The sequence below is a fragment of the Fusarium flagelliforme genome (genome assembly GCF_020744385.1).
Source record: "Fusarium flagelliforme strain FIESC 12 MPI-CAGE-AA-0113 chromosome Unknown B0J16scaffold_3, whole genome shotgun sequence".
Classification (NCBI taxonomy): Eukaryota; Fungi; Ascomycota; class Sordariomycetes; order Hypocreales; family Nectriaceae; genus Fusarium; species Fusarium flagelliforme.
The window spans coordinates 4339127-4365659 of NW_025763505.1; the positions used below are offsets into that span (position 1 = coordinate 4339127).

The window sequence follows — 26533 nt, forward strand, 5'->3', positions numbered from 1 at the left end:
TCAGCTGCGGGTTGCCCAAAATACACAGACGGAGACAGAACAACCGACCTGAATCAGATCATACAGAATGGAACAAAGTGGAGTGGGAACAGACATTCGCAGCAAGCGAGAGCGAGGGTACAGGGAGGGGCCTGGGGGCTTTCTTTCGCTCGCTGTATGGCAGCTTTACATGCAGCAAAGCTCAGTGATGGAGCCACGTGGGAATGCCGACATGGTGGAAGAACATGACCAGTCACAACCTATTATGTGCCGCTCCCGTCTTCTCAACACTCTCCATTATCCCACCCAACAACCTTCATCTCCAGTCTCCAGTCTTCAGTCTCCGCACAGCCCAACTCACAGGTGAGCCTGAGCCCAGGGCGACTGTGGCCTAGACTGCAGTACGGATATGTGTTGACGGATTGGTTATCTTTTTTGCGTTGCGGTGTAAGGGAGAAGCCTGTCTCGTAGAGCTGTGCAGATTTCGACTTAGATGGCAAATGAAGCTAATCGACAAAAGCCGATTATTCCCATTCTGACAGCTTCAGCAACTGTCCTGACTCGTTCATCGGAACACTTTGGTAATTGTCCAATGCCATCGGCGTCCAGGGAATTCCGAGATAGGACACTGCTGTTTCTGTATCGTCACAAAGCAGTCACTGCTCATAAGGACGTTCCAAGGCAAGGCTATATTTGTCAGTCGGTGCTTTACAGGATGAGATAAGATGGATTAAAAATCCTCACCACCTTATTCTCATCTATCAATGTACTTAGGGCTGCGATTCGATACTTGGCAGATGGCTGGTCCAGAGCTAATGCAGGTATCCGCAGGCTACAGTATCATTAGATACGTAGGAAGCTTGACTCGACATCAGAGTGCCATCTCTGTTTGCCTCTTCCTCGATGACTCAGTTGGACCCTGAGTTTGAATACCTGGGACAGGGTCGGTTAATGATAACCGTGACTAAACAGTTGATTGACATGCTTGTCCATAAGTGACGTCCGGAATCTGGGTCGACATCGATTGTTGACGAGGAGGCAAAAGTGAAGCCGGAGTAAATTCTCAGAATTTGGCATGTGGGTGGGATAATCAGCAATTAGGTTCCTCCTTCCCTTTCATAGTAACGCCTTCCTTGATGGTGTTGTCGTGTTCCCTCCATCTCTTTAACTCCGGAGTTGTGTGCTCCTCCCCTGCTAGGCTCCTTCCCCCCTTGTTGATCGCCCACCCCTACAGTTACTGACCTGTAGTACTGAAACTCAGGCAGGCTTCAGTTCCTTCACCTCCTCCACACAAGGGTACAGATACCTTGGCTCTAGATTGAGGCTATTCCATTCTCGACGCTACGTTGCCAGAAGATCAGCTGATTTAACGGCGAACCCACTGAAACGCTCCGCATCTGCGACGACAGTTTACGAACTGCATTGCTTAACACCTGGACGGAATTTTGCGTCGACTTGGGTTACAGTATACTTGGCCACTCAAGATCTTCAAGCCCCTGTCCCTGCCACGGAAAGGATTCCAGAAACCTTCTAGAAGGACGGGCAAGAACAGCAAAAGCTGTAACGGTGTGAATCGCAATCTCGCTTCGCTACAGGAGACAAAGAAGGCATTGGCGCTTTTTTAAGCTGGGAGTGAGCCGGGCGTGACGTGCGCACAGAGACGAGATGGTAGGTTAATTTGATATCACTGGCAGGTCAGGTACGGCGGCAAGTTGCCCGTTAAACAAGCATACATGCTTGGGGTAATCTGGAGCAACAATTCAAGGCTGAACGTTACGGACGCTGTTCACCGTACACCGTTTCTCTGGCTGACACAATTTTGGCTTACACCAATCGACAACTTGGAAACGAACCAGCCTTGAGGAAGCGTGATTGCAGAACTAGTGAAGTTCGTCAACGCTCTAACAACATCAATCTCCGACATACCAATCATTAGAGAGGCCAGAGCGAGGTCAGAGCAATCTGTGGCGTTCGTTCTAACCAAGATTTGCAACCCGTCTCTGGGCTTTAAGCCCCAATTTGTCAAAATATACGGCCACCCTAATTATGATAATCCCGAGATGCAGAATGGCTTAATCCCGATAGTCAGGAAAGCGCACCAATGCGTAAATTGCAACCTTGACATGGCGGTTTTATCAGACTAAATAAGAATGTCACCAAACCAAAATGGTATCAGTCATGGGCGGCCGACTGGACATATTCATGCAAAGACGGACATATCCAGCCGTTTCAAATTTTGTGTTTCAGCATTACCTCTTATCGCTATGCTTAAAGTACCTGTTCCTGCAACTTCCTGGTAGCATGGACAAGCATCATCATCCTACGCCCAAGACCTACCAAATACCCTGCCACTCCCCCCGGACATTCCACGGGAACTGATTTACAGTATGGAGCCTTGTGCGCAGTGATCACGTACTCGTCATCCAAAAGTTCACAAGTCCAGGGTTTGGAACATCTGCAACATGCAGACCAAGCTGGAATTACTCTGGTATTTCTTCGGAAGCAGCAACTCGGAAGCAGAGAAGTGCAGCGCGTGGGGCAGAGTAAGGGGCAAGCACGCCCAGCCGCGGCATGGTTGCATGCACAGGAACTTGGGTGCTTTGATCGCATGGCAGCAACGTGATGTGGTGGATGGAGTCACTGAGCATGGCTACAGGGAACTTTACCGGCCGAATGCAGCCTAGCATGGTGGGCGGAATCCCTGAAGCCACGCGCAGTCGGGGGGCTGTTGAGACCTGATTGACTGTGAGAAGTGAGACAGACATGCACACGCCCGCGGCTCATCAGCCACTCGCTGGTTCAACATGTGAGGAAAGATTATCCAGCCTGCCAGCGGACCAGATGGAATGAACAATGAAGCACTACGATAGGGACAACACAGCAAGTTCCCCTTGTTACTAATTATTCGCTGACCACATCTGACTAGGATCGGCCTACAGTTGGATGTCTGCCCTGTAACTTTATTGTTGGTGATGTTGACGTCCCGGTTCATGCCAACATGCACGAGCCCGGACGCTGTTTCTCATCACCCACAACTTGAGAACGTGGTACAGTACAGGTTTGCATCGTTCAAGAAACTGCAAGAGACCTTTCATCCAGATGTGCATTCCTCCCGGGCGCCTGCCAGTATGCTGTGCCGCCCATAACAGTGCCTCCGGATCAACTAAGCTTTAGGGCGCTGGCCCGCGTTAATGCGATGCGATGCCATCACTCGATGCGATTTGCAACGAGGCGTTGACCCAGGCGACACTCGCCTCTCATGGTTGCACAGGGTACGCTCGTGGCGGGCAAGCCACCGGGGGATTCCGTACAGATTGCTACAGCATGGAAACATGTTCCAGAAAATAATCTTCAACTATTTTTGAGGCAGGATGAAAGATTTGGCTCCGGTTCAATCGTCATACAACGCCCTAAAACCGCCGTTTTACTGTCAATCGGTCGTGCCTCGCTGCCGATGCCGTCCGGGCTGTTGTTGTGTGCCAGCCGATCAGATCAGAACAATTATGTACTGTTACGTACCCTGGTATTGCAAAGTGCGGAGGTGCTGCAGACCGCAGACCGCTTGCAGATCAGCAACGATTGATACAGGCATTCCGAGAGAAAGCTCCAAGGACGTCGAATGGTTTCAGCCTGTGAACCCTCAACAAGTCTGATGCCCTAACGTGTTATGTACAGCAGCGCTCTAGTGCATGTACGCAACCCCAAATGCGACAATAGCGCAGCTGGGAGAGATGAGGGACCTAGCATCGACACAAGATATGCAAGTTACTGGAAACGGCTATATTTTATCAAACTGTACCTATTCCCATGTCTTGCTGGTGGATTTAGCAGCATATCATACAAATTTCGCTATCAGCCCAAGAGCTTCTTTTGGAGGCATGTTATTAGCACCTGGATGCTAGGTCACTGATTAGCACCAGGGCGCCCAATCCTTCACGATCAGCTATTTCATCCCGGATGCATGCCACTGGTCATGAGGCACTCATGATTACCTGAATGTATGCCTGTTTCCTTTTGTCTCCATGTTTCACTCGGAGCCGACGGACAACCTCCTTACCAAAGGTACGGTACCCGGAACATCGATGGCGCTGCGCTACTCGGCGCAAAAAGCCCTGGTTCTTTCTTCATTGAACCAAACATATGTTCTGAAAGCCAGTTGGTTATTAGTCTAATGGCCCAGGAACTGTTGTTGTTTGATAAGACACTACGCCACGATTGATATGCCGAGCTATCCAATGCTATGGCGAAAACACATTGGCTGTTCTAAATGGTAAAGCAGTCCAGTTTCAATGCTTGTGCTGGGGCTTCAGCGCATATTCGCGCTGGACTGAATGCACCGCACCGACCTGTCGCCAGCCTGACCGGTCATCCCACAAAGGGTCCATTATTGCTTGCTCTTGTAGGTGAGGTATCACCTGTGGTGATGAGGGAAGAAGGATCCCTGGCATTTGTAAAGAAAACGGGCTGTTACAGCCTCCTTAGCATCAATAGCATGAATGATGATGATGGTGATGAAGAATGGAAGCTCGTCCAGCCTTAGACTATTCTTGGAACCCACTTGGCAGTTTTAGCGTTTCTTTTTTGCTTTTTCCTTTTCTTTCAGACTTTCCTTTTTCTTCTCTTGTCTCTTGGGTTCCTGGGATTCTCTTTTAGCTGGAGAATTGAGTGTTTTGACCCTGGTCCTGGCCCTTGCCCTGGCTACTTTATTAGCTTAGCTTGGAGACCATCTCGCCCGCTGTCCTCAGCGCCCAGGTCCGACCGGAGAACGGAGGTCGGGTAAGATCCACCCAAGAAGCAGAAGCAGAATCAGAAGCCCCCCTCTTCTATCTGCACGCCTCTTTGTGAAAAAAGATGATCAAGGGGACCCCTTTTGACACCCCACCCTCCCTGGTCCTTCTCTAAGAGAGGGACCTAGAGAGTCTCTAGTCACTGTACCAGTACCTGTACCTGTACCAGGACCACCTCTGTACCTACGACCGACCCTCTCTCGCTCTCTCTCTACGGGCTCACTTTACGCTACCTCACCTTACCTATTCTTGCCTATCCTATCCTATTCTAATCCCACCAGACCTGACCTATCTTTTCTGTGTCCCACTTGACTTGGTTTGCTTTGCTTCCACTCGTTCGCCGCGTCCATCCCAATCCACATCCACATCCATCCTTCTTATTTGAACCTTCCCGCTGCCGTCACCGTAAAACTCCCCTCCTTCTGACCTTTCTCGTTCCCGTTAGATGGCCACTCTGTCGCATCACCAAAGACCCACGGTAAACCAGTCTGCCTCTCCTTCTGATACACTCGACCAGGATACAAACACTCGCGCTATCTCGCCTTCTTCAACTATTACTCCACGCTCTTCGCCTCCTCTTCAACCACCACCCGCACCACCTGCAGACGCTACCGCTGGATCAGGATCAGGATCTGGATCAGGAACGAACGCACCCGTCTACGTCCCATACCGCCCAGAGCAAGGTCACCACCGAACTACTTCCTCGGTCTCGAGATTGAACAACCGTTCTTCGTCCAGCCTCTTCGCCTTGGCCGCCTCTGCCTTTGACCGCACGCAAAACGCAATTGCTGCTATTTCAGAGCCATCCATTCGACCTCGACAGTCTAGCGGTGCTCTTTCAAGGCTTTCGTTACTCACCAGCTCTTCACCCTCGTCCGAACCCTCCAGTCCGGACAAGTACCACCGTCTTCGAAGCTCTTCAAACCAGTCTCTGACGTCGGGCGCAACCGTGGACGGAAAGCTAGCTTCCCAGGCTCTGCAGGCGAACAACCCGCCCTCGCAGCCTTACACATCCACAGACCCCAACCATCCGCTTCCTTATAAGTCCTCCACAGCCGCCAAGATGCATCAAACATCATCGCGCTTGTTGCGCATGACGGACGATGACCGGCCATTCACAAAGGTACGCCCTTGTCCTACCCAAATATGCTTCGTGTGCCTTATTCGTGCCGTTTAACTGCGTGCGCAAAGCTGCAAGGCCTTGGTCTCTGCACCAATTGCATTTTGGAAAACCAGTACTTCTTCTCTCTCAATCCTTGCTAATACAGTTGCACAAACAGGACTTCAAAGATCTCTTCTCAACCCTTGTTGTCAGTTTACTGCCTCTGTCGGCTCACCGTGTCCGATTGACCAAGGTTGAGTACACCTTCCTGTCTGAGGATGCCATCAACAACCTTGGCTCTCTCAAGTTCTCTCAGTCCAACCGTATGCCTGACCCCAAGGATCCCTCTCGCATTGTAACCACTACGACAACCACCACGTTTTCTATGGCTAAGGACATGGCTCGTTCTATCTGTCAACGATTTCTGGAAGCCCGTTTTATTGAATCAGCCGATGGCAAATACCAGCAGGTTTACACGATGAAGGGCTCCGTCTGGCAATTAACCCCCAAGGGTATCACCGTGTTGGATAGATTCTGTTCCAGAAATGGTATCCAGCAAAAGCAAGTTTCCGAATTGGCCAACCTTGCTACCACCCAGCTGGTGTTGCTCGAGCGTGACCCCCAGACGGATAAGCTCCTCCATGATCACGGCACAATTGAAGTTATTTTCCGCCGCTTCGCTGGAGCAGAGGGCCGCAACATCAAGTCCACCGTCAACGCTGCCGACTCAGATTCTTTACACGACTACCGGGATGGACTTACAGGTGTCAAGATGGCTGCCGAGCGTAAGGTGAATGGAAAGACCTACCGCGATACCTTCACCGGCAAGGCTACCACTGACTGGTTGATGGACTGTTCGACTATTGTGGATAAGAGGGAGACCCTCGAGGTCGCTACCCTCTTTGTCGAATTCGAATTGATGGAGGCTGTAGCCCAAGACCGGGCTTACATGTCGCAAAATCCCGGATGTAACTTCTTCCAGCCTACCAAGTATGCCATCTACCAGCTGTCACAACGAGGAAAGGACATCGTCAGCGGCGCTGCTGCTCGAGGACGAGCTTCAGAGAGTGAAGGTGGTACCGCATCCCAGCGAAACGGTATCACAAGGGATTCCAACACCCAACGCCTGGACAAGATCCTGAACGACCCCGCACTTCGCCTCCTCTTCCGTGAACAGCTCCGGGATACTCACTGCGAGGAGAACTTGTCGTTCTACCAGGATGTCGACGAGTTTGTGCGTAGCTGCAAGGCTGCCACGCGGGCTGCGCAAAAGGCTCCCAACACCAATGCTATGGACGGAATCAAGGAGATTATGGCCTCTGCATATGGTATTTACAACGCCTTCCTGGCTCCTGGATCTCCTTGCGAGCTTAACATCGATCACCAATTGCGCAACAACTTGGCCACACGAATGACCAAGGCTGTTGGTCAGGATGTGGCTATGATTGACACTCTTCAAGAGGTGACGTCGCTGTTTGAAGACGCTCAAAACGCTGTCTTCAAGCTGATGGCTAGTGTAAGTTCAGCTAAAACCAGCCCCATCCCAGCCCCCTCTTGCCCGTTCTCGGACACGCCGATCTTTTTCGGTCAAAGATGAAGAAAAGCAGTAACTAACAGAAAACAATAGGATTCTGTTCCCAAATTCCTTCGCAGCCCCAAGTACGAGCAGCAATTGCGGAACTACGAGTTTGAAGTCGTCGGCCGAGGACCCGAGCGAAGCCAAAGCAGGTCCAACCGAAAGTGATCTCCCCTGAAGGAATCCGATCCCACGCTATCTACACTAGAGCAGGATGACTAGGCTCGAAAGGAAAGCCTAAGTCTAAACAGAAGCTGAAGCATGGCCAGACCCAGAACCAGAAAAACAGGACCAGGACCAGGACCCTGAACCTTGTTGGCCTTCCTCAAGCATTTACATCATCTGCCTCATTTAATAACGAGTCATTTGCATAGAGACGTTTGAAAGATTTGGCTACCCAAGCGTTTGTTGTCATGAAAACGATACCACCTAGAGCCATATTTCCCCTGCATTATCGGTGTTAATTGGTTTTCCGAGCAATTTTTTGTCATGTTCTTTTTTCATTCTTGCCTCGGCGTCTTTCTTCCTCGGCGACTAGTACTGAGTTAAGGAAGGGGGCTACAGCCACAGCCACGGCCACGGCTACGGCTTTGCCTACCCGACAACGGTCTCCACGCTTCGGCAGCCTCCGGACACACACTCGGTCGATCCTTTGGCCTCTTGGCTCATCGATTATGGACCTCGATGGAAAGTCTCTATTACTACAATAGATCGCTCGGATGCACCGACTGGATCAGACCATATGATGCGCAACGGCTTTTAGCTGGGGAACAGTACTTGGCTGAGTCGAGTATCCAGTACTGAGTATCGACTCGTTTTTGCGCCGACGGAAGAGCCGTACGAATAATTGATGCTTGGAATCTTCGAACATGACTATGACCGGATGGATATAGGATAAAACGGCCTGTGAGACGCTTAATCGATGTACAATGCAAAGGATTTCAACAAAAACCGGCGGTATTTATCTTCTTGTTGTTAGCTTTATGTTGTTTTTACTACACTTCTTGTGGTACTTTCTCTTCTCTATCTTTCTTTCTTTTTTATTTTACACGTTACGGACGGGACCTCATCTTACTGGGACCGAAAGTAAATGCATTGCATTGGAAGGAGTCGGGTACATTATGGCGGGCCAGCGCTGAGATACAATTGTACATAGAAAAAAGGGCACGCAGTCTCGATGATTTTGGTCGAGATGAATAAAGAAAGACAAAGAAACGAACTCTACATGCAAACATGTGTGCACTTGAATCGTGAGATCATGTGGTATGGGCAAAGGAATCGCACATGTGGAATGTGTAGAGATAGTGGTATTTCCAAGAATGTCACCATCTTTGTTGATAATTGCCATAGTATGCTTCTATATCCGTGAGCACGCGATGTGACACGAATCAGAGACTGTATGCATGCCATGTCTTGACCTTTTGATACCATCTATCTGCCTCCTAATAGAAAGCTGCAGAGATTAGGGGCAAAGATATCAACTGCAGGAGGGTAATTTAACTAGACGTTGATTACAAGACAAATGACCACTTCTTCTTTTCCTATATTCATCTGTGTAGGTTATGTGCCTTTGGTACGGTCAATTACAACTATTTTTAATGATATAAAACTTGTCTTGCAGACAAGAAACCACTGTAACAAAAACCACTTCTCGGCATTTCTTGTCCCGAAGACAAGACATGGCATCAAAGAGAGGCTGAATGATGTTATTGTCATGATAATGAGTTTGACAACAATGCTCTCTTCTGAGTGGGTAATTCATTAGTCAAGGGAGAAGAGAGACATTGACGGGTGAGACAAGGACGGCTTCCAGATCGACCGATTCTCAGAGCATCGATGGTTATCGAATCGGGGAGTTTTATTATGGGTGCTGGTAAGAGTTTCTGTTCATTTGTTTACGGTACTTTTGAAAGGCTTGTTATGTTATGCTTGTTTATATGGTTGTTTGACTTACATGACTAGTAAGTAGGGATGCTGCAGGATAGTATGGACCTGCATGTACGACACTATATCACTTCTGCCAAGCATCCAACTACTATCTGCCGACTCAAAATCCACTTACACACAACAAGCCAAGATAAAATTACTGAGAAACAAAACTGGCAGCGCTGAAAATAGAATTTCTGGTAATTGGTTCAACGGCATCAAGCTCAATTACACAAAAGCATCTCCCTGCATCTGGTAACCCGGCCACAGCTCCCTAGTTACGGAGCCGCAATTTCCTTCTCTTCCTCCCTTGCGTACTGGAATGGAGGAACATGACGATACACTGGTTTCCATTCTTTACTGTGGCGGCTAGACTGTCGCAAGCCTCAGGGGCAGAGAGGGAAGCAAAACAAAGACGGGAGTGAGACAAGGGAGGATAAACAGAGGCTCTGGCCAGTGTCTGAGGCTTCACTTTTCAGATATAAGAAGACATATCCGACGGCTTCATCAGAACTTTTCTCTCAGCATCACTCAGCATCTTTCTCAGTACTTTGCAACACACACTCGTTAACAATCTCGCCCAAGTCACTCGCTTGACCACACTCGCTCACTCCAGCAAACTCGCAATTCGCTCTTCCAAACTCACTCACTTTTTCAAGTAATCCTCAAAACCAAACCAATCTTTCAAGATGTACGCCTTCAACGCCGCCGCTCTCCTCGCCCTCGTTGGCGCTGCCGCCGCCAAGCCCACCCTGACCTATTCTCCTGTTCCCATTCCCACTGGACACAAGAACGGCACCGTCACTGTCACCACCGTCGTCGACAGCTACACCACCTACTGCCCTGAGCCTACCAGCTTCCACTTGGGCGGCAAGGACTACGTCGTCACCAAGCCCACCACTCTGATCATCACTGACTGCCCTTGCACCGTCACTGAGACTCACCCCGCCCATCCTACTTGGATTCCTGGCCACCCCGGCTACAAGCCCGAGCACCCCGGCAAGCCTGGCCACCCCGAGCCTGAGCACCCCGGAAAGCCTGGCTACCCCGGAAAGCCTGGTCACCCCGAGCCTGAGTACCCCGAGCACCCTGAGGTCCAGAAGCCCGGCAAGCCTGGATACCCCGAGCACCCCGAGGGTGAGAAGCCCTCTGGCGAGAAGCCTTCCGGCGAGAAGCCCTCCGGTGAGAAGCCTTCCGGTGAGAAGCCCTCCGGCGAGTACCCCGTCACTCCCGAGACTCCCGAGGGTGAGAAGCCCACTGGCGAGAAGCCCTCCGGTGAGCAGCCCGGCAAGGAGGAGGAGGTCCCCGAGCACCCCGTTGTCACTGCCGGCGCCGGTGCTGTCCAGATCGGTCTCGGTCTTGCCGCTTTCCTCGGTCTCGTTGCCCTGTAAGCTCGCTACGACAAAAGCAACCGGCAAACATCGCTTTCAAGGAACGAACATGAGCATCCTGTCAGTTCGTCAACTTTCAAACCCACCCTTGAGATCGTATCTTGCTGGATTCACACCGCTATGATCACCACGAGCGTTCAACGACATTTTTTCACTTCGTTTCTCCGCATCAACGTTTTAATGACAACCTTTTTGACTTCTTTGGGCATTCATGCACTCGCATATAGGCCGTTGAAGAGTGGGGGTCTCTTATTGACCCCGTCTCCATGATTGAAATCTCAGTCATAGGGATGCATGAGAATGAGAGACCACATGTTCAGGGGCTTTCGGAGCTGTTGATCTTCTTTGCGAAGCCTGTTCCCACCAAGGGCTTCCCGGGGACTGGTAAATCGCATGGGAGGGGATTTCTTTTGTTTTTTTGAGGACTTTTGGTAGAAATGAGGATTTTGGAAGACATTTGCATTGCTAGGAGATGATTTGTACCGTTGGTGTAATATAGATACGTATAGAACCTAACGAATTTATCATTCAGCTCATTAGATTTGCGTTCGATATTATGTTCTGCATATGGTCAACGTGCTCCGCTCGTACCTGATCTGACATACAAATGGTTCAGGACATAAAAGTCCATGCTAGAAATAACGCCCCAGCTCCAAAGCTTCGAAACAAGCACAATCGACAACATCATCTTTTAGGCTAGCTCTGCTGGAACTGTCTTTCCGGGACGAGGATGGTTCTGAGTGCCATCGTCCAGCTCCGCAAAGGTCTCACGGTTGTCAAATGGCGTGTTTGAGTTATTGTAAGGACTCTGACTTGACAACTCGGGATAATGACCAGGTCTACTGCTGTCGTGGTAGGCTGTTCCAGACTGACCAAGCCCTGACTGATTCGACCCTACCCGTTGCGGCTGCCCAGGGGCCACAAAACCGCCGTTCCTTTGCTGATGCATGTCACCCATGCTGGAGGAGGGTGTGCCATTGCTGTAAGCTGGAGGGGAAGATACACCCGCAGCAAACCCGTGCTGGCCATTAGTTCCCCTGGCTGGTACTCCTGAAGACTCAGATGCTGGAGGAGTTGGTGTTTGAAAATTCCCTGAGGAGCTGGTCCCAAAGTTTTGCATAGAGTGTCTTGCAGCCTTCATGGATGTTCTCTCCGACAACTTCTCAACCAAAGTTCCATGGGACTTCTTAATAGTCTTCTTAACAAACGATACCATGAGCATGTTACATCGCATGTCAACATCCTCACGGAGATAAAGACCTGTAGTCGGTGCTCCAAGACCAAGTTCAACAGGCTGCGGACGCTCTCCGGGCATAGTTCCTCCTACAGACCAGCGGCCGCGGAGATCAAGCCCCATAGGAGCGTAACTGTGCGTCTGGAGCCCATCCGAAGAGTCAAAGAATGCAGCCGTGTATGTGACTTGACCTGAGGCAAGACCACCGGGGAGGTAATCAATGCGATCCGTCATAGAGTACCATACGCATTTCTTCTCATCCTCCGGGGCGTGTGGCGGAGGGTCAATTTGGTGGCGTTCTATAATGAGAGGATTCAAGTCGATCATGGCGAGATGATCGTGGAGAAAGTCGACCACTTGCTGGCGAGATAAGGCCGAAGGCAAGGGTGTGATTGTTGTGAAAGTAGACCGAGTCATGTTTTTTTCTTGGTGATGGTTGTGATCGACGTGATACAAGTTTTCGTGCAGCTAAGTTACCGGATAGTAAAGATCGAGAGTGTATATGGGGAAGGAAGAAAGGAGAAGAAGAAAAAAACAGGGTCCGTGGAGAGGTTTAATTAATGTCAGAGCGTTGACGATCTCTGTTTTTTGTTTTGTTTTGTATGAGTTGAAGACTTGAAGTCGATAAAGATGACGGAGGTTTACTAAACAAGAAGCAATGAATGAATGAATGGCAGGTACGACCCTCGACAGGAACTCGGCAACTTTTCAGCCCCAGCTGTGTAAGCCACAAAATCAGCTGGCAAAGAGACAGACCAAGGGCAGGTGCCATCCATCAAATCGAAGCTTCCTTTTCCTTGGCTGAAGGAGCTCGGGAGTTGTATCAGATTGCCACTAGCTCATCTCGTCTCCGGCAAATCAAGGCCTCACAATTTCAAGTGACGTAGTATTATCACGACAGTGAGTAAGCACAGCAAAAGATGATACTGTACAATGAATTTGACTCTAATTCTGAATAAATCTATAATATTGATTCGAATTAACACGTCTCACTAATGTTCAACGCTTAGTCCGTGTGAGATTTTAGTATGCTTCGAGTCGATGGATCTAGCGAAACCTAAACATCTTCACCAATACGCTATTATATTCTCCAGTATACCCATATTATTACCGTACTGTCGGATACCAGAATATCTCACCGTGATCGTCAAGGAGGCGCTTCTTTCTTCTCAAAACCGTCTTGTTTCCATCGCAAAAGTCTTCGGCAACTCAGGGATACGATCAAAGTAGCGCCGAAGTATTCGTTACTTGTCTCTACTTGCCCAGGGGCATCATTAATAGTAAATTATGCAACACGGATGTGTATCTAACAAGCCAATGGGGCATGGTATCGTTAAACCGCAACCTCCACGTCAGGGTGTCAGAAGAATTGGTCGCCGAGATCATAAGGGACGAAATACTTTGGTCACCTTATGCTGGCTTAGGCTAGCAATTAGGATACTTTATTTCTGTAGCCTAAGCCTTGGAGGACTTCTTCCAATACCCATCTGCTCCACCACTATATCTCCCTACACCATCTTGCCAATACAGCACTCAACTTCACTGCTGCTGGGATCTCCTCCAATGCGACATCGACTTTCCACATCTTGCCTTCTAATCCGCCGTGACCAAGGTTACGGGCACCACCTATGCCAGCTGGCACCAATAATCCTAGTGAAATGAGTCGTTCCCATGCAATACCAGCTACGCCACGGCTCCATACTCGGACACCACCGCCTACAGCAAGCATCCCTGATGTTGCAGAGTTGACTCGCTGCCTGCCCATCAAAGAGCTGTATTCGTCGTATGCCATGGCCAAATTGACCGTATCAGTGTGTGCTACAATATCCAATCGTGCTGCAGAAATAAGGAGTCCCAAGTCCAGCTCAGACAACGTTGATAGCAAGTGAAGCCTGGAGTCAGGGGGTGTCAAAGATTCGATATCTGCTTGCACAGCAGGTATTTTGAGTGTTACGTCGTTTGCTGAGAGAGCCGACAGAGGCAAGATCCATTCGGTCAGGAATGCCGAAGCCGACTTGGTTGTGTAATAGTGATACTGAAGCAAGTCCTGGAATGATCGTTCTCTGTACAGTCCCTGCATCACTTGTTAGAACGCTGTCCAAATCCCAATTCGAGCTGGCTTACCTCAATCTTTTCGTTCCAATATTTCTGGAACTCAGTATGTCCTTCGAGGTAGGTGTTAATGCCCTCCTTCTCAGCCTCGTCGCTGTCTACAACCAACCCCTGCCTGCAAACTTGCCAGTAGGCCGGAAGTGATTTCGGCATAGAGAGATAGACGTATCGATGACTGAATCGACTCTTGACTCGCTTTTCCAACATCTCAACAACATCCAGTCTAGTGGTACAGCCAATCACTGCGATGGGTGCCTTTCGCGACTGTGCAATATCAAACAAGTTGTACAATAGTGTTTGTCGAGAGTGCGAGGCAAACATGTCGAATTCGTCAATCACAAACACAATCGACTGTGACGTGACACCTTCGTCTGTACCGATAATCTCAGACGGATGTGACAGGAGAGCAAGCAACGACGCCATGGTGTCGGCGTAGTTTGTCTACATTGTCAGTAAGGGCGGTTGATGGAAGCAGCGGTCCACTCACTCTATTCACCAGGTCATCTTCTACTTGCATCTCCTTGCCCAACTGGCGCCAAATCTCTTTCAAGGCCAGCTTGTCATCAGTATGAATGAAGCCGTTGAGCCGCACCACATGGAAGTCATTCTTATGCTCTTGAGACACATCAGAGATGACTTTTTCTAGTAACTGTAAGACATAGTTAGCTTTCTGTGCATACGAAGTGATAGTGCGTCGCCTTACTGTAGTCTTGCCGCTTCCCCTGGTTCCAATAACCATCATTGAGTTTCCTTCGCCAGCAACAACGGTTTGTTCCACAAGCTGATAAACCTTTTCTTCGGCTTCTAGCTGTCCAGACAACTGCAGCCGTCTTCTTCCAGTACACCGATCGAGCAAGACCCGTTGTAATGATCGCACATGCTGGTCCAGATTGGCGATCTCAGGTACATCTACTGCAATCTTAACAGCTGGAGGCTGCACGCCCGCGGTCTTCTTGGGCGTCTTAAGTATGTCCTCTTGAGTACATGACTTGCAAAGCCAATCGCCTTCTGGGATATCCGGGACACCATAACACTCCTGATGAACTGCAAAATCGCACATGTCGCATAGAATAATTTGGTTGGGAGCCTGAGAGTGAGGTTTTAAGCAGAGTGCGCAGACAATCTCATTTGCTGCAGCATTCTCAGGCTTGCGTGGTGTTTTGGAAGTCTTGGGTAAATCCGCGAAGAAGACTTCCCCATTTTGATCTTGACCTGCTCCAAATGTAACATTCTTGGGTCGGCCTCGTGGTCTTCCCACTTTCTTGGGTGTTAAAATGCTCTTGGGTGTAGGTTTTGGCACTGCCAACGAACCATCCGGCGCAGAAAGCTCATCAACAGACCCCGATAGCTCATCGGCCGGCGCTTCAACCTTCTTCTTTCGTGGTCTACCCCTAGGGGCTGCGGGTTTCTTTGGCGAGGTATTCCTGGTCCTAGCAATACCGACTTCCTTGGGCAATTCAACAGATGCTGGTCCGGTATCCCATTTCGTGCCTTTCAGTGCCGACATTTTAATAGCAGGTCGGAACGCGGGCGCATCAGTACCGGATTTTCCTGCGCCTGTGTCCCATTTTGTGCCTTTTATTGCGAACCCTTTAAGTGCAGGTAGGAACTTGGCTGGTGCTGCGGCAGGTTGTGGTGCTGGTTTGGATGGCGATTCAACGGGTCGCTGGCCGTTCGGTACTGGTAAATCAGTGGCTAACGGTGGTTGAGCGCTCTGTCCATTCAGTACTGAAGGATATGCTGAGTTGATGGCATTGAGCGCCTTGGGCGTTGAAGGAGATCCGGTTACGAGGTCGTCGAGTCGGCGTTTCTTGAGGGTCGCAGGAGTAGGGACGGGGTCATCTTGGAATTGGGTTCGTTTCCGAGAGTTCGGGGTAGGAGAGTTATCCATTGTGATTAACTGTGAATGAGTGACTGTGATTGAATGAATGACGGCGGACAATATCGTTAAATCGTTTCCAAATCAAGGTTTAGCATCGCATCGTAACGTAACTACCCAAGATTTGGTTGGTTGCCAATACAAATAAATCATAAATGCACTAACCAAACTAAAACCAGGGGGAGACGCGTTTGACGCGTCGAGATTGAGACTAAGCGCTTCTCTTGGTGCCATATCACGTGATCTACAAGACATGCATAATGACCCGCTTTTAAACAGCCCTACGAGGTGAGATGCATGTTGTTGGTTGAGATGAGTTTCCTAAACTGGTTGTATCTTTCAGAGGCGGAGAATATCATCCGGCAAGGGTCTAATCATTGTTATATGCAGTGACTCGACTTGTTTGTGATCCTTGACACTAATGACTCGATTTCAGGTTGGATATAAACACATACTCATGAAGCCTTCATCCCATCTTACACCAGCAGTAGGTTGTTCTTGCTTCCTGAGTATGAGACTTTGGATATCCTGATCAGCCATATGATTGACCAATAAGGCGGTATTCAGCAGGAGATCTATGACAGAAACCAAGTCAAAGTGAAGATCAGTCCCTGATCAGTCTCTGGAGGATCGATTCATGAATGGTCAAGTATGACTGAACATGATAAAGAAAGGCCTCTGCATATATACCAAGGTATGCAACAGGGAATCAAAATACGAAGGATCAAGAAATCAACTGATTGCAAAATATGCCCAAATACAGAAAGTACAACAGCAATCCGAAACGAAACAGACTAAAAACCCTTCAATCAGCCACCCATTTAGATGCTCTACAACCCCCACTTTTGGGGGCCAGGGTGTATAAGACAGCTTCAACCACTCTCCAATGGCCCTGGTAACTGTGAGATTTTCATCACGTTCAGGAAATACAGATATAACTGCTATCAATATTATTAATTATTCTAAGGTCTCAATCGAAGACAATCCAGAAAACTGAATAAAGTAAAGAGAAAGAGAGGGATCCTTTCAAGGTTTCCAGCCTTGTGGGCCTACCCTCTCAACCATCAATCAACTCGGCGACCTGCCAAGCATTTTCGGTGACTCGAGGACTAAAAACAGAGCAGAGGCTGAGCGCCGCTTAAACCAATTGACCAATACCAGCCCTGAGTGAGTTATATCCAACGTGCTATATCTTCAGCTACTGGAGCTAGTCACAAGGTTGGGGGCCACTGGCACTCTCACGTAAGATCCCAATACCACTTCAACTACCGCTAACAAGTGGACACTAGGCTCTGCTAGATCATATTAATCGTGCACTCAAGGATCAGTTCATGGCTCTTAGCCGTCTTCAAATCCCGCCAGCTGGGTTATCCATGCGTTGGCGGTTATGATATTTGTTTGAGGGTATCATTAGATGCATCAACCCCTGTTCGTCTCACCGATCTTGAGACTCAGTGAGACCTCTATAAGTAAGGTAGTTCCCATGTGAAATGAAAATAATGAACTTTCGTAGACTAGGTTGTCAGACTTACGTGGGAAGCCTATTCAAGGTATGTGGACAAGTTTGTGTTGGGCGTAAAGAGACATTGTCTTCGAGATGCTTCAAGGGCTGTGATACTAATCTTTAATAATTAATCAGTTTATTTGTTTCTGGTAAACAATGTCGCACGAAGAATCGCCCGAGGCTACAACGGCAGGCCAAAAGCTGGTTCTGTTCAAGAGTCCTCTCATAGGAAGATCCGACTCAGGTAGTAGCGACAATGGTCTTCCCGTCAAGCAGCCTACGGCTCCTGACATGAGCCTGTTTGGCAATCGATACGACGATGACTGCCCACAGTTTCAAAAGGTTTGTAGCATACAGTAAGGAAGTGGGAGTTGAAGATGCTAACAGTTTTGTAGCACGAGGATGCCAGTTTACTCGAGCTTTTCTACGATCTTTTCTTCGCTGCCAACTACACTGTCTTCTGCGAAACTCAGGGTGTCAACAGCGCCGATCGCTTCAAAGCCTATGTCGGTTACTTTACGTACGAAAGCGAACTTCTTTAGAAGACGATAATGAAACTGACATATAGGCAGTGTCCTTTGGATCACCTGGCTTACGACGGGTCTATACGATGTTCGATTTGTTACAGACAGCATCTTTGGTAGGTTATTGTTGATCTTCTCTTGTGGAATTCACTGACTGTTATAGAACGTGTGGCTCGAGGTATCCATCTTGGAGTCATGGTCGGCTTTGCAGTGGTCGCCCCCAAGTTCAAACCCGAAGCCCAAGATATGAGAACAATGAGGACATTTTGTGAGTCCTCTTCCTTCATCATTCAAATTAAAATTGCATCTCAGACTGACACTTTCAGCCATCATCCTCATGGTATCCCGTCTCGCCCTAGCCATCGAATACGCAAGCATCCTCTGGCACATCCGAAGATTCAAGAAACAAGCCCTCCCAATGCTTCTCCAAATTGGACTCAATTTTGTCCTCGCCATGATCTATCTCGGTACCACGTTCCGCTTCACAAACCACAATAGTAACGTCTACATCACTTGGTATGTCCTAGCTGGTGTCGAGGTTGTCCTTACCTTCGTCTTGGCATATATATTCCCTGTTCTCAGCTTCCAAGGAACACACTTGATGAAGCGCATGGGTCTTTTGACTGTTATCATTGTTGGTGATGGAATCATCACTATCTGTAAGAGTGTTGTCACTATTGTCGAGAACCCTGATTCGTGGAGTAAGTCCCTTTCTGGTATGAAGTGCTTAAACATGTACTAATTCTTGATAGATGCTGAAACAGTCGGTGTCGTTCTCGCCTCGGCAACAACCATCTACGTCGTCTTCCTTGTCTACTTCGATTGGATGAAGAACCCCTACCTCCCCAAGTTCCGCCAACAGCTCTGGACAATCATCCACTACCCCCTCCATCTCGCCCTCTGTCTCTTCATCCAAGGTTTCACCCAACTCGTCATCTGGACCAAGGTCTTCAACGTGATGAAGACAATCGATTTGGTCGCAGGCATCAACGAGGACGATTTTGATATCAAAGACGAAAGCGAAATCACGACAAAGATTATGCGAGAGATCTTCACGAAAGTTGTGCAAAACTTTTTCAATCTCTTCACACCGCAGTACATAGCGACACAGGAAGCAGTCACAGAGTCCCTCGACCAGTTATCTAATGTCAGTGATACTTTCTGGGTACCGTACTTCGAGTATGCAGAGACAGGACAGGGTGCGGACAATCTCAATGCCACGGATTTCGAGATTGCGACAGAGGCGCTCCAGGGGCTTGGAAATGCCATGAGGCACGCTCTGCTCGAGAAATTCAAAATCAGTCTTGTCAAGGAAGTGGAAGATTATAACACAGCTCATAACATTACCAATATGACCGGCGTGGAACTCGAGGCCGATCTCTCTAGAAGACTGGAAGATCGCTTCCATCTTATTGTAAGTGCTTTTTTCAACGACTACTTTTCTCTGGAGGACTAACATATCTCCAAGTTCAACTATACTTATATCGCCGCGGGCGTTTCACTCATCATCATGGTTGGTCTGGCTGCCATGTCTCGTACAACTCGCTGGAGCAAATGGGCCATCGTTCGTCATACCATCTTCGTTCTTCTCGGCATTGGAACAAGTCTCGTCGCCGTAGTAAAATACAACGATGAACGAGCCGAGAAATATCAGACAAGTGGATGGATGATACCTGTCATCACTCTTGTCTGGGTTATTGTCCTCGTCTTGACTCATCTCCGCAACCCGCCACCTCTGTTCTTTAAGGGTAGCAAGTCTTTCTGGAGCAAGAACAACGACTCGCAGACTTACAGCCACGTTATGCCTTCTGAGCAGCAGACCGCATACAAAGGAGCTCCCACCACTCAAGTCACTTCCTCGGTGTAGTACTGCCAGCAATACAAAACGAAGATGATCTAGGACATGCTGTATTGGAGTTGAAACATATACTGTCGCCCTACATCTAGTCTAATGTTAGGCTAAAGTTTTAAAAAGAATTAGAGAATTTTATTTACCATTGCCCTACAGTTTATGTGTTCTTAGAGAATGTTCTCCAGAGGAAGGAGCTATGTCAGACTTCACGCTCACGAGCACCCACCAACACCAACAGATCACCACCATCCAAAATTTCGAGAAGTAGGGCAAAAAATGAATAAAACAGCAAAAGGAAGATGCGCTCGAAGGCGCCTCGTAATGCGTAATCTGGGAATCGAACCCAGGGCTCCCCGATGGCAACGGAGAATTTTACCACTAAACCAATTACGCGGTTACTGTTTGTTGAAGTTAGTGTGCACAACCACGGAAGAAGTTCTTAAGCGGAAACACTGAAGGAAAGACGACCATACACAATGTTTGTTATACCCTGAAGTCTACTAGGTAGGATCCCTGATGCCGTTGGTGTCTTCAAGTGTTGACTCACCAGACGTGACTTGAGACCCATCATGACCTCGGTTTTGATGCTCCTTTTCTGCGGCCGTGATAAACGCAAACGCCCTTTCCACCACTGACATGCCTCTCGTTCGCCGGACACATTGGACTGCTTGGTAAATGTTCCGGGATTTGGAACTTGAAAGGAAGGGGCTCCTCGAAAGGATTCCTGCGAACTGGTTTCTTAGGGATCCTCTCCCACCACTCGCATGTGTCAGGAGCATAGCTCGTGCGGCGGACTGTCTGTAGAGAGTGTCTCCTTGAAGAGCAGGCTTGCATGTCCATGTAATCTTCTACAGGAGCGACTGTTTCGGTGAAAAACGAACGTGGTCGTCCGCTTGCAGTGTCTTCAGCTAGCGGAGGAGTCTTGATGCGTTTCGCTTCCTAAATAAAGAGAAACACGAATCAGTACCTTCCACCTCCCAGGAACTGGTTTAAACATACCCCTCCTGGATACGGACTATCGGCACAGTTGACTTGCACTGTTCAAGCGTCAGTATATACTATCTTATACTTACGTATCTGCCAGAAGGACATACGAGAAGCACAACTTGAACCCAGAGATGGGGGAGGTGTCTCACCTTTCAGTATCTCCCTCACGGAGCTAGTCACGCTGCTATAAGAGTCTGCGGACTGTTTACGGGTCCATGGCGGGCGGCCAAAGAATCTTCGACGGAGCTTGGTTTTTGAAACGTCATCCTTGTACCAAGCCCCCGTTTTTGTGACTTGATGCATGCTGGAGTAGTTCTTAGTACCGTTCATACCTGAACATTGGTGTTCATGCTCAAGTATTGCTGGGGGTGGTGTGTCCTGTGAAAGTCAGTTCAGCCCTTGGAACGCAATGCCCTCAACTGACCTCTCTGCGAATTTTGAACTTCAACTTGGATCCGATGCTTTTCTTTGCTTTTCCATACAGACTCCCGGTGCTAGGTGGTGTAGAAGGTGGAGTACTTATTGTTCGTGAGGGTAGAGAATAATTATTCATAGGTGAAATAGAATCTGTACTGTCCCTTCGCGAGACTGAGCTGGAATCTAGAATTTGATCCGAGAAGCGAGTGACACTGGGGTGTTGCAAAGAGAAAACGTGCGCCGACTCAGAGACAAAGGGACTGGAAGGTGGCCTTGACTGTGGTGGCTCAAAGCCTTGGAAGTTGAGTGGCGCTGATAGCGATGTCAAAGGGGAGGCAAGCGACAGTTCTTGGACGTCAGATTCACTGGCAGACTTTGTTGAGCGGTTTCGCCATTTGAAGAAGCCTTTGCTTGTGTAGCTTTTCCGTAGCGCGATAAGTTGGCGCTCTGCCCAATAACCCTGTGGGAACCAGACCTACTCGAACCCATCACGGGGAGGTCGTGGAGGATCGACGCCGAATCCCGAAGACGACTCGACAGACTGTCGATTTGTAGGACGAGGTGTCGTACTGTTGGAAGGCAAAGGAGCCGAGAATACATGCTCTGGCATCGAAGGTAGGCTAGGCTGATGTCTCATTGAGTTTTCATATTTCGGTCCGGTTGGAAAAAGTGAGGTAGAGGTGTAGGTAGCCGATGCCTGCGTTCCCAACGGGACATTGAAGTAGCTACAAGGGTGTCAGTAAGGCCTCTAGGAGCTAACATGGATCATGCATACTTGGGCTCGTTCATGTTAGGACCGCTCACTGATATCACTGGATCTGAACGTGATGAAACAGGCATGGAAAGGTTGAAGCGAGCGCCCCTTGAGGGAAGTTATCCCTCGGTCGAGGAAGCTCGACTCGGGCGATAGACTCGTATGCTCGCGAGGCAAACGTAGGCTGAATGTGTATGACTTTAAAACTCTGTAGCGAATAATCAGGAGATAGATATGAAAAAGGTTTATGCTGTATTGTAGGACTGGATTCAATTTTGATTTTTAGGTAAGCGTAGTCGATGTAAGGTGAAGTTGAAAAGAGCGAGCTCAACAAATGGTTGTTGTTTTGGGGATGCACCACAACCTCTCGAGTTGCTCCTTCCTCCACAACATTATCAGAACCTGCCCGACAGCAGGTCCTTACCAGCACAATTCAAGATCAACCTCATACACATTCACTCCAATAGGCACAATACATGGGAATGAAACTGCAAAGAACCATAAAATTGGTATCGAGATGGACTTCTAGTCTCCAACAGACTTAAATCTAACTCAACTCAACATCTAACCAGCTTGTAACCATTTTTATACGCCATACGCCATATATATCTTCATTCATTAGAAATGCCATTGATCAATCCCATCAGTCGATGAGCATGGTATCGTCACCATCAAACGCCGGTCCTGTGGGCTCAATTGGCACTCCACGACCTCGTCCAGCCAACAACTCTCTCCTCACCTCAGGTCCAATAGCTGAGTGACCGTGTGTCAGGAGGAGATCGAGCAGAGCCTCACGCTGGTCCTCTGTCACATCTCCCTTGTAACGCTGGGCGAATGCAAGCAGACTCTGGTGCCAGATGACGGGCAACTTGGCCTTGGCGTCTCCCTCAAGACCTGACATAGTATCACCGGCCTGGACTGAGGCAGGGTCGACGCTTCGGAAGCGCAGGAAGTGGAAGACAAGGGCGTCAATGACCTGGAAAGGAAGAGCGTACTTCTTCTCGAGAAGAGCCTTGATGAAGATGTTGGTGGCACCTCCACCCTCAGTACCGTGCGACGCCTCCTGAGCAGCGATATCACACAGACCCTTCAAAGCGGCGGCAGAGTGAAGGACAGGGATAGAGATTCGGACCAGGACGGCGGAGATGATATGAGCCTCTCGGAGTGTGCAAGTTCCACTGCCAACAAGGGGAAACAGGAAACCCTTGAAGAAAGCAGCAGGCTTGTAAAGACCCTTCTTGAGCGAGTTGAACAAGTGAACGTTGAGCTTCTTGGTTTCGTAAATATCCTCACGGACACGGTCGAGGATAACCATTTCCAGGAATCGCTGAACGATGTGAGGCTTGCTTGAAACAAAGATTCTTGTCGCTTGGTAGCAGGCGTTGGGAGACCAGCTCTCAGGTTGGGTAATGGCAAGGATATCCTCCCAGTGGGGAATTGTTGGGAGCACCTTGAAGGGCTTTGGTAGAGGTCCGGACTTGTATCGGGAAAGAATTTGGCCGACCCTATAATCATTAGTTTCTGTCGGTTTACAAAAGTCAATAGACAACCTACTTGGTGTAGACTTCGATAACCTTGGGAGGCAGCTCGTATTCGTCCTCATCGGGAGGTCCCAAGTTGTTTTCCCGTCTCTCCTGCGCCGCCTCGTGCGCAGCGATCTTCTCCAAGATCAGATCCGCAAGGTTGACGCTCTCGCCCTGCTCCTCACCGGTGGGCTTGAGATCCCAGCCGTGCTTCAACAGATCATCCTCCTCGTCGGGCATGAACTTTCGGTACATATCAAGATCATTGGGGTCAACCTCGACTTCCTCGACCTCCTCATCATCCTCTCCCCAAGCCTCGTCGTCATCGTAGACCTTGTTCTCTTCCTCTTCGTCGCCAAATCGCGAGTCGTAACCAAAGTTGTCGATTGTGGGCTTAGCAGCGACAGGCTTGCCAGCGTTCTCCTCCTCGGCCAGCTCGCGACCTATGCGCAAAATGGTTCGAGAGGCGCGATCGTCGACAAAGTTCTCCTCCTCATTATCGCTACCCTTTGATCGCTTCTTAGAGGGCTTGTTCTTGAGGATTCCACTAGCTGTGATATCATCCTCGAGAGGGTTGTGTCGTCGCGGGTGCCGCGAGGCAGTGGGAGTAGTGGCCTTGGGCATTTTGGGCGTATTCAACTTGGAGATGGCACACAATGTGGGCTTGGAGTCGCAGTTAGGTAGAATTTCAAAAATTTTGCCTTATCGATAAGGACCCCTCTTGCTCTAATTCGCCTAGTGCGTCGCCTCGGCTCACAAAGGTTCCTCACCGCTTTCGGGATGAGCCAGCAAAATATTGTATGATACAGCAATGGTAAAGAGACTCAATGGACACAGCAATGGAATATGCTATTCAAAACAAGGGATACTTGCCAGAGATTTTATGTACAAAAGGTTGTCTTTTGGTTTGCATATCTACCACTTGACTGTTCAGTATGGATACAGGGTAAGTTAGGGCAACACAGCAACTGCATGTAAGACAAGCTATGAAATCATTTATCAACCTCCAAGAGACTTTATATGTCTAATTCAGAATACTTTATGTATTGTAGATCCAAGTCGATAAATCATACACAAGTGTCTGGTGGACTTGCTTCACGATCTCTTCTGCACCAGTACATATTCTTTAACTTTAGATTCATTCTGTTAAACAGAGAGTATTTGCCTGATAGTTAAATGTGAAGAAAGAAATATCATATAAAGGATATTACTTCACTGTAAGACATGAGCATTAAAACTTGTTTTCTTTTACTCATATCTCAGCAACTTTACAAAATCTATTAGTTAGACTGCATATAGTAAACCCAGACTGTCGCAAAAAAATTATGACTCGCATTTTGCCCCGCCACCATGATGACACAAAAGAGACCCTTGGAAACTTCTTCAGCCTGTGGGTCCCGCTGAAAATTCACAAGTCGGCCACTAAAAATGACGCCCAGTCTGCTGAAGCAGCGATGACTTCAGGCCTCGACCCCCACTACTGTCATGCCCCTCCAAAATCATCACCAACTCTAAAAAATCACTCCAACAACATTTATTGAAGACAAAGACAAAATGCCGACTGAACTAGAAGAGGTATGCGATCAATTTTGATTTGTACTGAGTGTTAAGCTGACAAAATGACTCACAGCTCGTGGGCTTCATCGCCAACCCTAATGCTCAGATTCGTCTGCTTGCTGCTGAGAACCTGGTTCCCTACTCATTGTCAGACCCAAGTATTTTCAAGACCGAGAAGCTTCAACCGATCAAGCACTTGAGTTTCTTAGTTCGGGATCATCCTGTGAGTAGGACTTGAGGGGACCAAAAAAGACCTCAAATTAATGAAATATCTAGAAAATTGCTGAACATGCTATCACAATGCTTGTCAACCTATCGGGTGATGAAGAGGTTCTCAAAACTCTAGCAACCGATGAGAAGTTCCTAGGAATTGTCTTTGATCTCATGGTGGTATGTTGGATATCTAGGATTTCAGAGTATCAGGCACTGACCCAATATCTAGAACCCAGAGGAACCAAATGCCAACTTACTAGCTATGCTTGCTGCCAACCTTTCCAAGTGGGATGGTCTGAAGGATTTCCTCAAGAGAAAGCAAGAACCCCCCAAGGAGTTGGGCTCAGATGAGATTGTCCTCAACCAACTGCTGGATCTCTTTGTCAAGGGTCAAGACGGCACATACAACAAAAACGCAGACTTTGACTACCTAGCCTACGTTTTCGCCGATCTTTCTAAGCATGCCGATATCCGAAAGCACTTCCTTCAAGAGCAGTCCTACGACAAGGTTATTCCTCTCACCAAGCTTAAGGTCTTCACAGAGCACAAGTCCGATATCCGACGTAAGGGTGTTGCTAGCACTATCAAGAACGTTGCTTTCGAGGTTTCATCGCATCCAGCTTTCCTGGCCGAGGATGAGATCGACATTCTTCCCTACATCCTTCTCCCAATCATGGGCAACGAAGAGTATGACGTTGACGAGACCATGGACATGTTGCCCGATCTTCAGCTCCTACCTCCCGACAAGAAGCGAGACTCAGACAACCAGAATATACAGACACATGTGGAGACACTTACTCTTCTGACAACGTCGCGAGAGGGACGTGATTTGATGCGCCGAGTCAAGGTTTACCCTGTCATTCGAGAGACACATCAGCGTGTCAACGATGAGGCTGTCCAAGAGGCTTGTGAGCGACTGGTCCAGGTTCTGGCACGAGATGAGGAAGGTGAGGGAGAAGATGAGGCTAAGGAGGAGAATGGAGTCAAGGCTATTGAGGACAAGCCTGCTGCTGCCAATGGCCGCGTGGAAGAAGTTGAGGATGAAGATGATCAGCTCGTCGAGGTTTAAGCCGATCTTAAAAAATGCTGAAGACAAGATGATGCGTAGGCGAAGGGTTTTGGAAAAGGGAATTCAAAGTGAATTGGAAAGAAGGTTATCTGGTTGAATTATGAAAGCCGAGCCCAAACATGGGTCCGGTTATGTTGAATATTATGA

General features: G+C 48.6%; 8 protein-coding genes and 1 non-coding gene across 9 annotated transcripts; 4 read left to right on the forward strand and 5 right to left on the reverse strand.

The window, feature by feature from the left end:
- The first annotated feature begins 4924 nt into the window (after positions 1-4924).
- Positions 4925-7518, forward strand: B0J16DRAFT_339398 (regulator of G protein signaling domain-containing protein). The gene is made up of 2 exons (XM_046127546.1): positions 4925-5889; positions 6047-7518. Exons 1-2 carry the CDS (start codon positions 5212-5214, stop codon positions 7463-7465), a joined length of 2097 nt encoding a protein of 698 aa, XP_045985249.1. The 5' UTR covers positions 4925-5211; the 3' UTR covers positions 7466-7518.
- A 2326-nt stretch (positions 7519-9844) lies between these two features.
- B0J16DRAFT_112965 (uncharacterized protein) lies at positions 9845-10894 on the forward strand. Its single transcript, XM_046121478.1, has one exon. The coding sequence runs from the start codon at positions 10060-10062 to the stop codon at positions 10759-10761; it is 702 nt and encodes a 233-aa protein (XP_045985250.1). The 5' UTR covers positions 9845-10059; the 3' UTR covers positions 10762-10894.
- A 377-nt stretch (positions 10895-11271) lies between these two features.
- Positions 11272-12534, reverse strand: B0J16DRAFT_112975 (uncharacterized protein). Its single transcript, XM_046121479.1, has 2 exons — positions 11367-12534; positions 11272-11273 (listed from the first exon to the last, which is right to left on the reverse strand). Exon 1 carries the CDS (start codon positions 12410-12412, stop codon positions 11453-11455), a length of 960 nt encoding a protein of 319 aa, XP_045985251.1. The 5' UTR covers positions 12413-12534; the 3' UTR covers positions 11272-11273; positions 11367-11452.
- An 865-nt stretch (positions 12535-13399) lies between these two features.
- On the reverse strand, positions 13400-16114 carry B0J16DRAFT_339404 (origin recognition complex subunit 4 C-terminus-domain-containing protein). The gene is made up of 4 exons (XM_046127547.1): positions 14811-16114; positions 14595-14756; positions 14120-14548; positions 13400-14069 (listed from the first exon to the last, which is right to left on the reverse strand). Exons 1-4 carry the CDS (start codon positions 15996-15998, stop codon positions 13494-13496), a joined length of 2355 nt encoding a protein of 784 aa, XP_045985252.1. The 5' UTR covers positions 15999-16114; the 3' UTR covers positions 13400-13493.
- A 1532-nt stretch (positions 16115-17646) lies between these two features.
- Positions 17647-20165, forward strand: B0J16DRAFT_303088 (uncharacterized protein; the record flags this gene model as incomplete). Its single annotated transcript, XM_046124661.1, has 8 exons — positions 17647-17832; positions 17886-18010; positions 18063-18130; positions 18178-18282; positions 18341-18715; positions 18767-19428; positions 19483-19957; positions 20010-20165. 7 exons carry the CDS (start codon positions 17647-17649, stop codon positions 19879-19881), a joined length of 1920 nt encoding a protein of 639 aa, XP_045985253.1. The 3' UTR covers positions 19882-19957; positions 20010-20165.
- A 23-nt stretch (positions 20166-20188) lies between these two features.
- Positions 20189-20259, reverse strand: B0J16DRAFT_t117. Its single transcript has one exon. It is a non-coding gene; the product is annotated as a tRNA-Gly (tRNA).
- A 5-nt stretch (positions 20260-20264) lies between these two features.
- Positions 20265-22059, reverse strand: B0J16DRAFT_413716 (uncharacterized protein; the record flags this gene model as incomplete). The annotated part of the gene is made up of 6 exons (XM_046133386.1): positions 20265-20805; positions 20866-20903; positions 20961-21231; positions 21278-21689; positions 21750-21995; positions 22046-22059. The coding sequence occupies 6 exons, from the start codon at positions 22057-22059 to the stop codon at positions 20434-20436; spliced, it is 1353 nt and encodes a 450-aa protein (XP_045985254.1). The 3' UTR covers positions 20265-20433.
- A 436-nt stretch (positions 22060-22495) lies between these two features.
- On the reverse strand, positions 22496-24191 carry B0J16DRAFT_413717 (Bystin-domain-containing protein). Its single transcript, XM_046133387.1, has 2 exons — positions 23579-24191; positions 22496-23529 (listed from the first exon to the last, which is right to left on the reverse strand). The coding sequence occupies exons 1-2, from the start codon at positions 24169-24171 to the stop codon at positions 22668-22670; spliced, it is 1455 nt and encodes a 484-aa protein (XP_045985255.1). The 5' UTR covers positions 24172-24191; the 3' UTR covers positions 22496-22667.
- Positions 24192-25034: 843 nt separating this feature from the next.
- On the forward strand, positions 25035-26506 carry B0J16DRAFT_371194 (uncharacterized protein). The gene is made up of 4 exons (XM_046130393.1): positions 25035-25122; positions 25178-25327; positions 25381-25494; positions 25547-26506. Exons 1-4 carry the CDS (start codon positions 25102-25104, stop codon positions 26384-26386), a joined length of 1125 nt encoding a protein of 374 aa, XP_045985256.1. The 5' UTR covers positions 25035-25101; the 3' UTR covers positions 26387-26506.
- The last annotated feature ends 27 nt before the right edge of the window (positions 26507-26533 follow it).

Coding starts and splice junctions, on each gene's coding strand:
- B0J16DRAFT_339398 (XM_046127546.1), top strand. CDS start 5,212: ATGGCCACTCTGTCGCATCACCAAAGACCCACGGTAAACCAGTCTGCC. Junction 5,890..6,046: donor ATGACCGGCCATTCACAAAG/GTACGCCCTTGT, acceptor TTGCACAAACAG/GACTTCAAAGATCTCTTCTC.
- B0J16DRAFT_339404 (XM_046127547.1), bottom strand. CDS start 15,998: ATGGATAACTCTCCTACCCCGAACTCTCGGAAACGAACCCAATTCCAA. Junction 14,757..14,810: donor GGGGAAGCGGCAAGACTACA/GTAAGGCGACGC, acceptor TATGTCTTACAG/TTACTAGAAAAAGTCATCTC. Junction 14,070..14,119: donor ATTGGAACGAAAAGATTGAG/GTAAGCCAGCTC, acceptor CAAGTGATGCAG/GGACTGTACAGAGAACGATC.
- B0J16DRAFT_371194 (XM_046130393.1), top strand. CDS start 25,102: ATGCCGACTGAACTAGAAGAG. Junction 25,123..25,177: donor TGCCGACTGAACTAGAAGAG/GTATGCGATCAA, acceptor AATGACTCACAG/CTCGTGGGCTTCATCGCCAA. Junction 25,328..25,380: donor TCTTAGTTCGGGATCATCCT/GTGAGTAGGACT, acceptor TGAAATATCTAG/AAAATTGCTGAACATGCTAT.
- B0J16DRAFT_413717 (XM_046133387.1), bottom strand. CDS start 24,171: ATGCCCAAGGCCACTACTCCCACTGCCTCGCGGCACCCGCGACGACAC. Junction 23,530..23,578: donor GTTATCGAAGTCTACACCAA/GTAGGTTGTCTA, acceptor TAATGATTATAG/GGTCGGCCAAATTCTTTCCC.
- B0J16DRAFT_112965 (XM_046121478.1), top strand. CDS start 10,060: ATGTACGCCTTCAACGCCGCCGCTCTCCTCGCCCTCGTTGGCGCTGCC.
- B0J16DRAFT_112975 (XM_046121479.1), bottom strand. CDS start 12,412: ATGACTCGGTCTACTTTCACAACAATCACACCCTTGCCTTCGGCCTTA.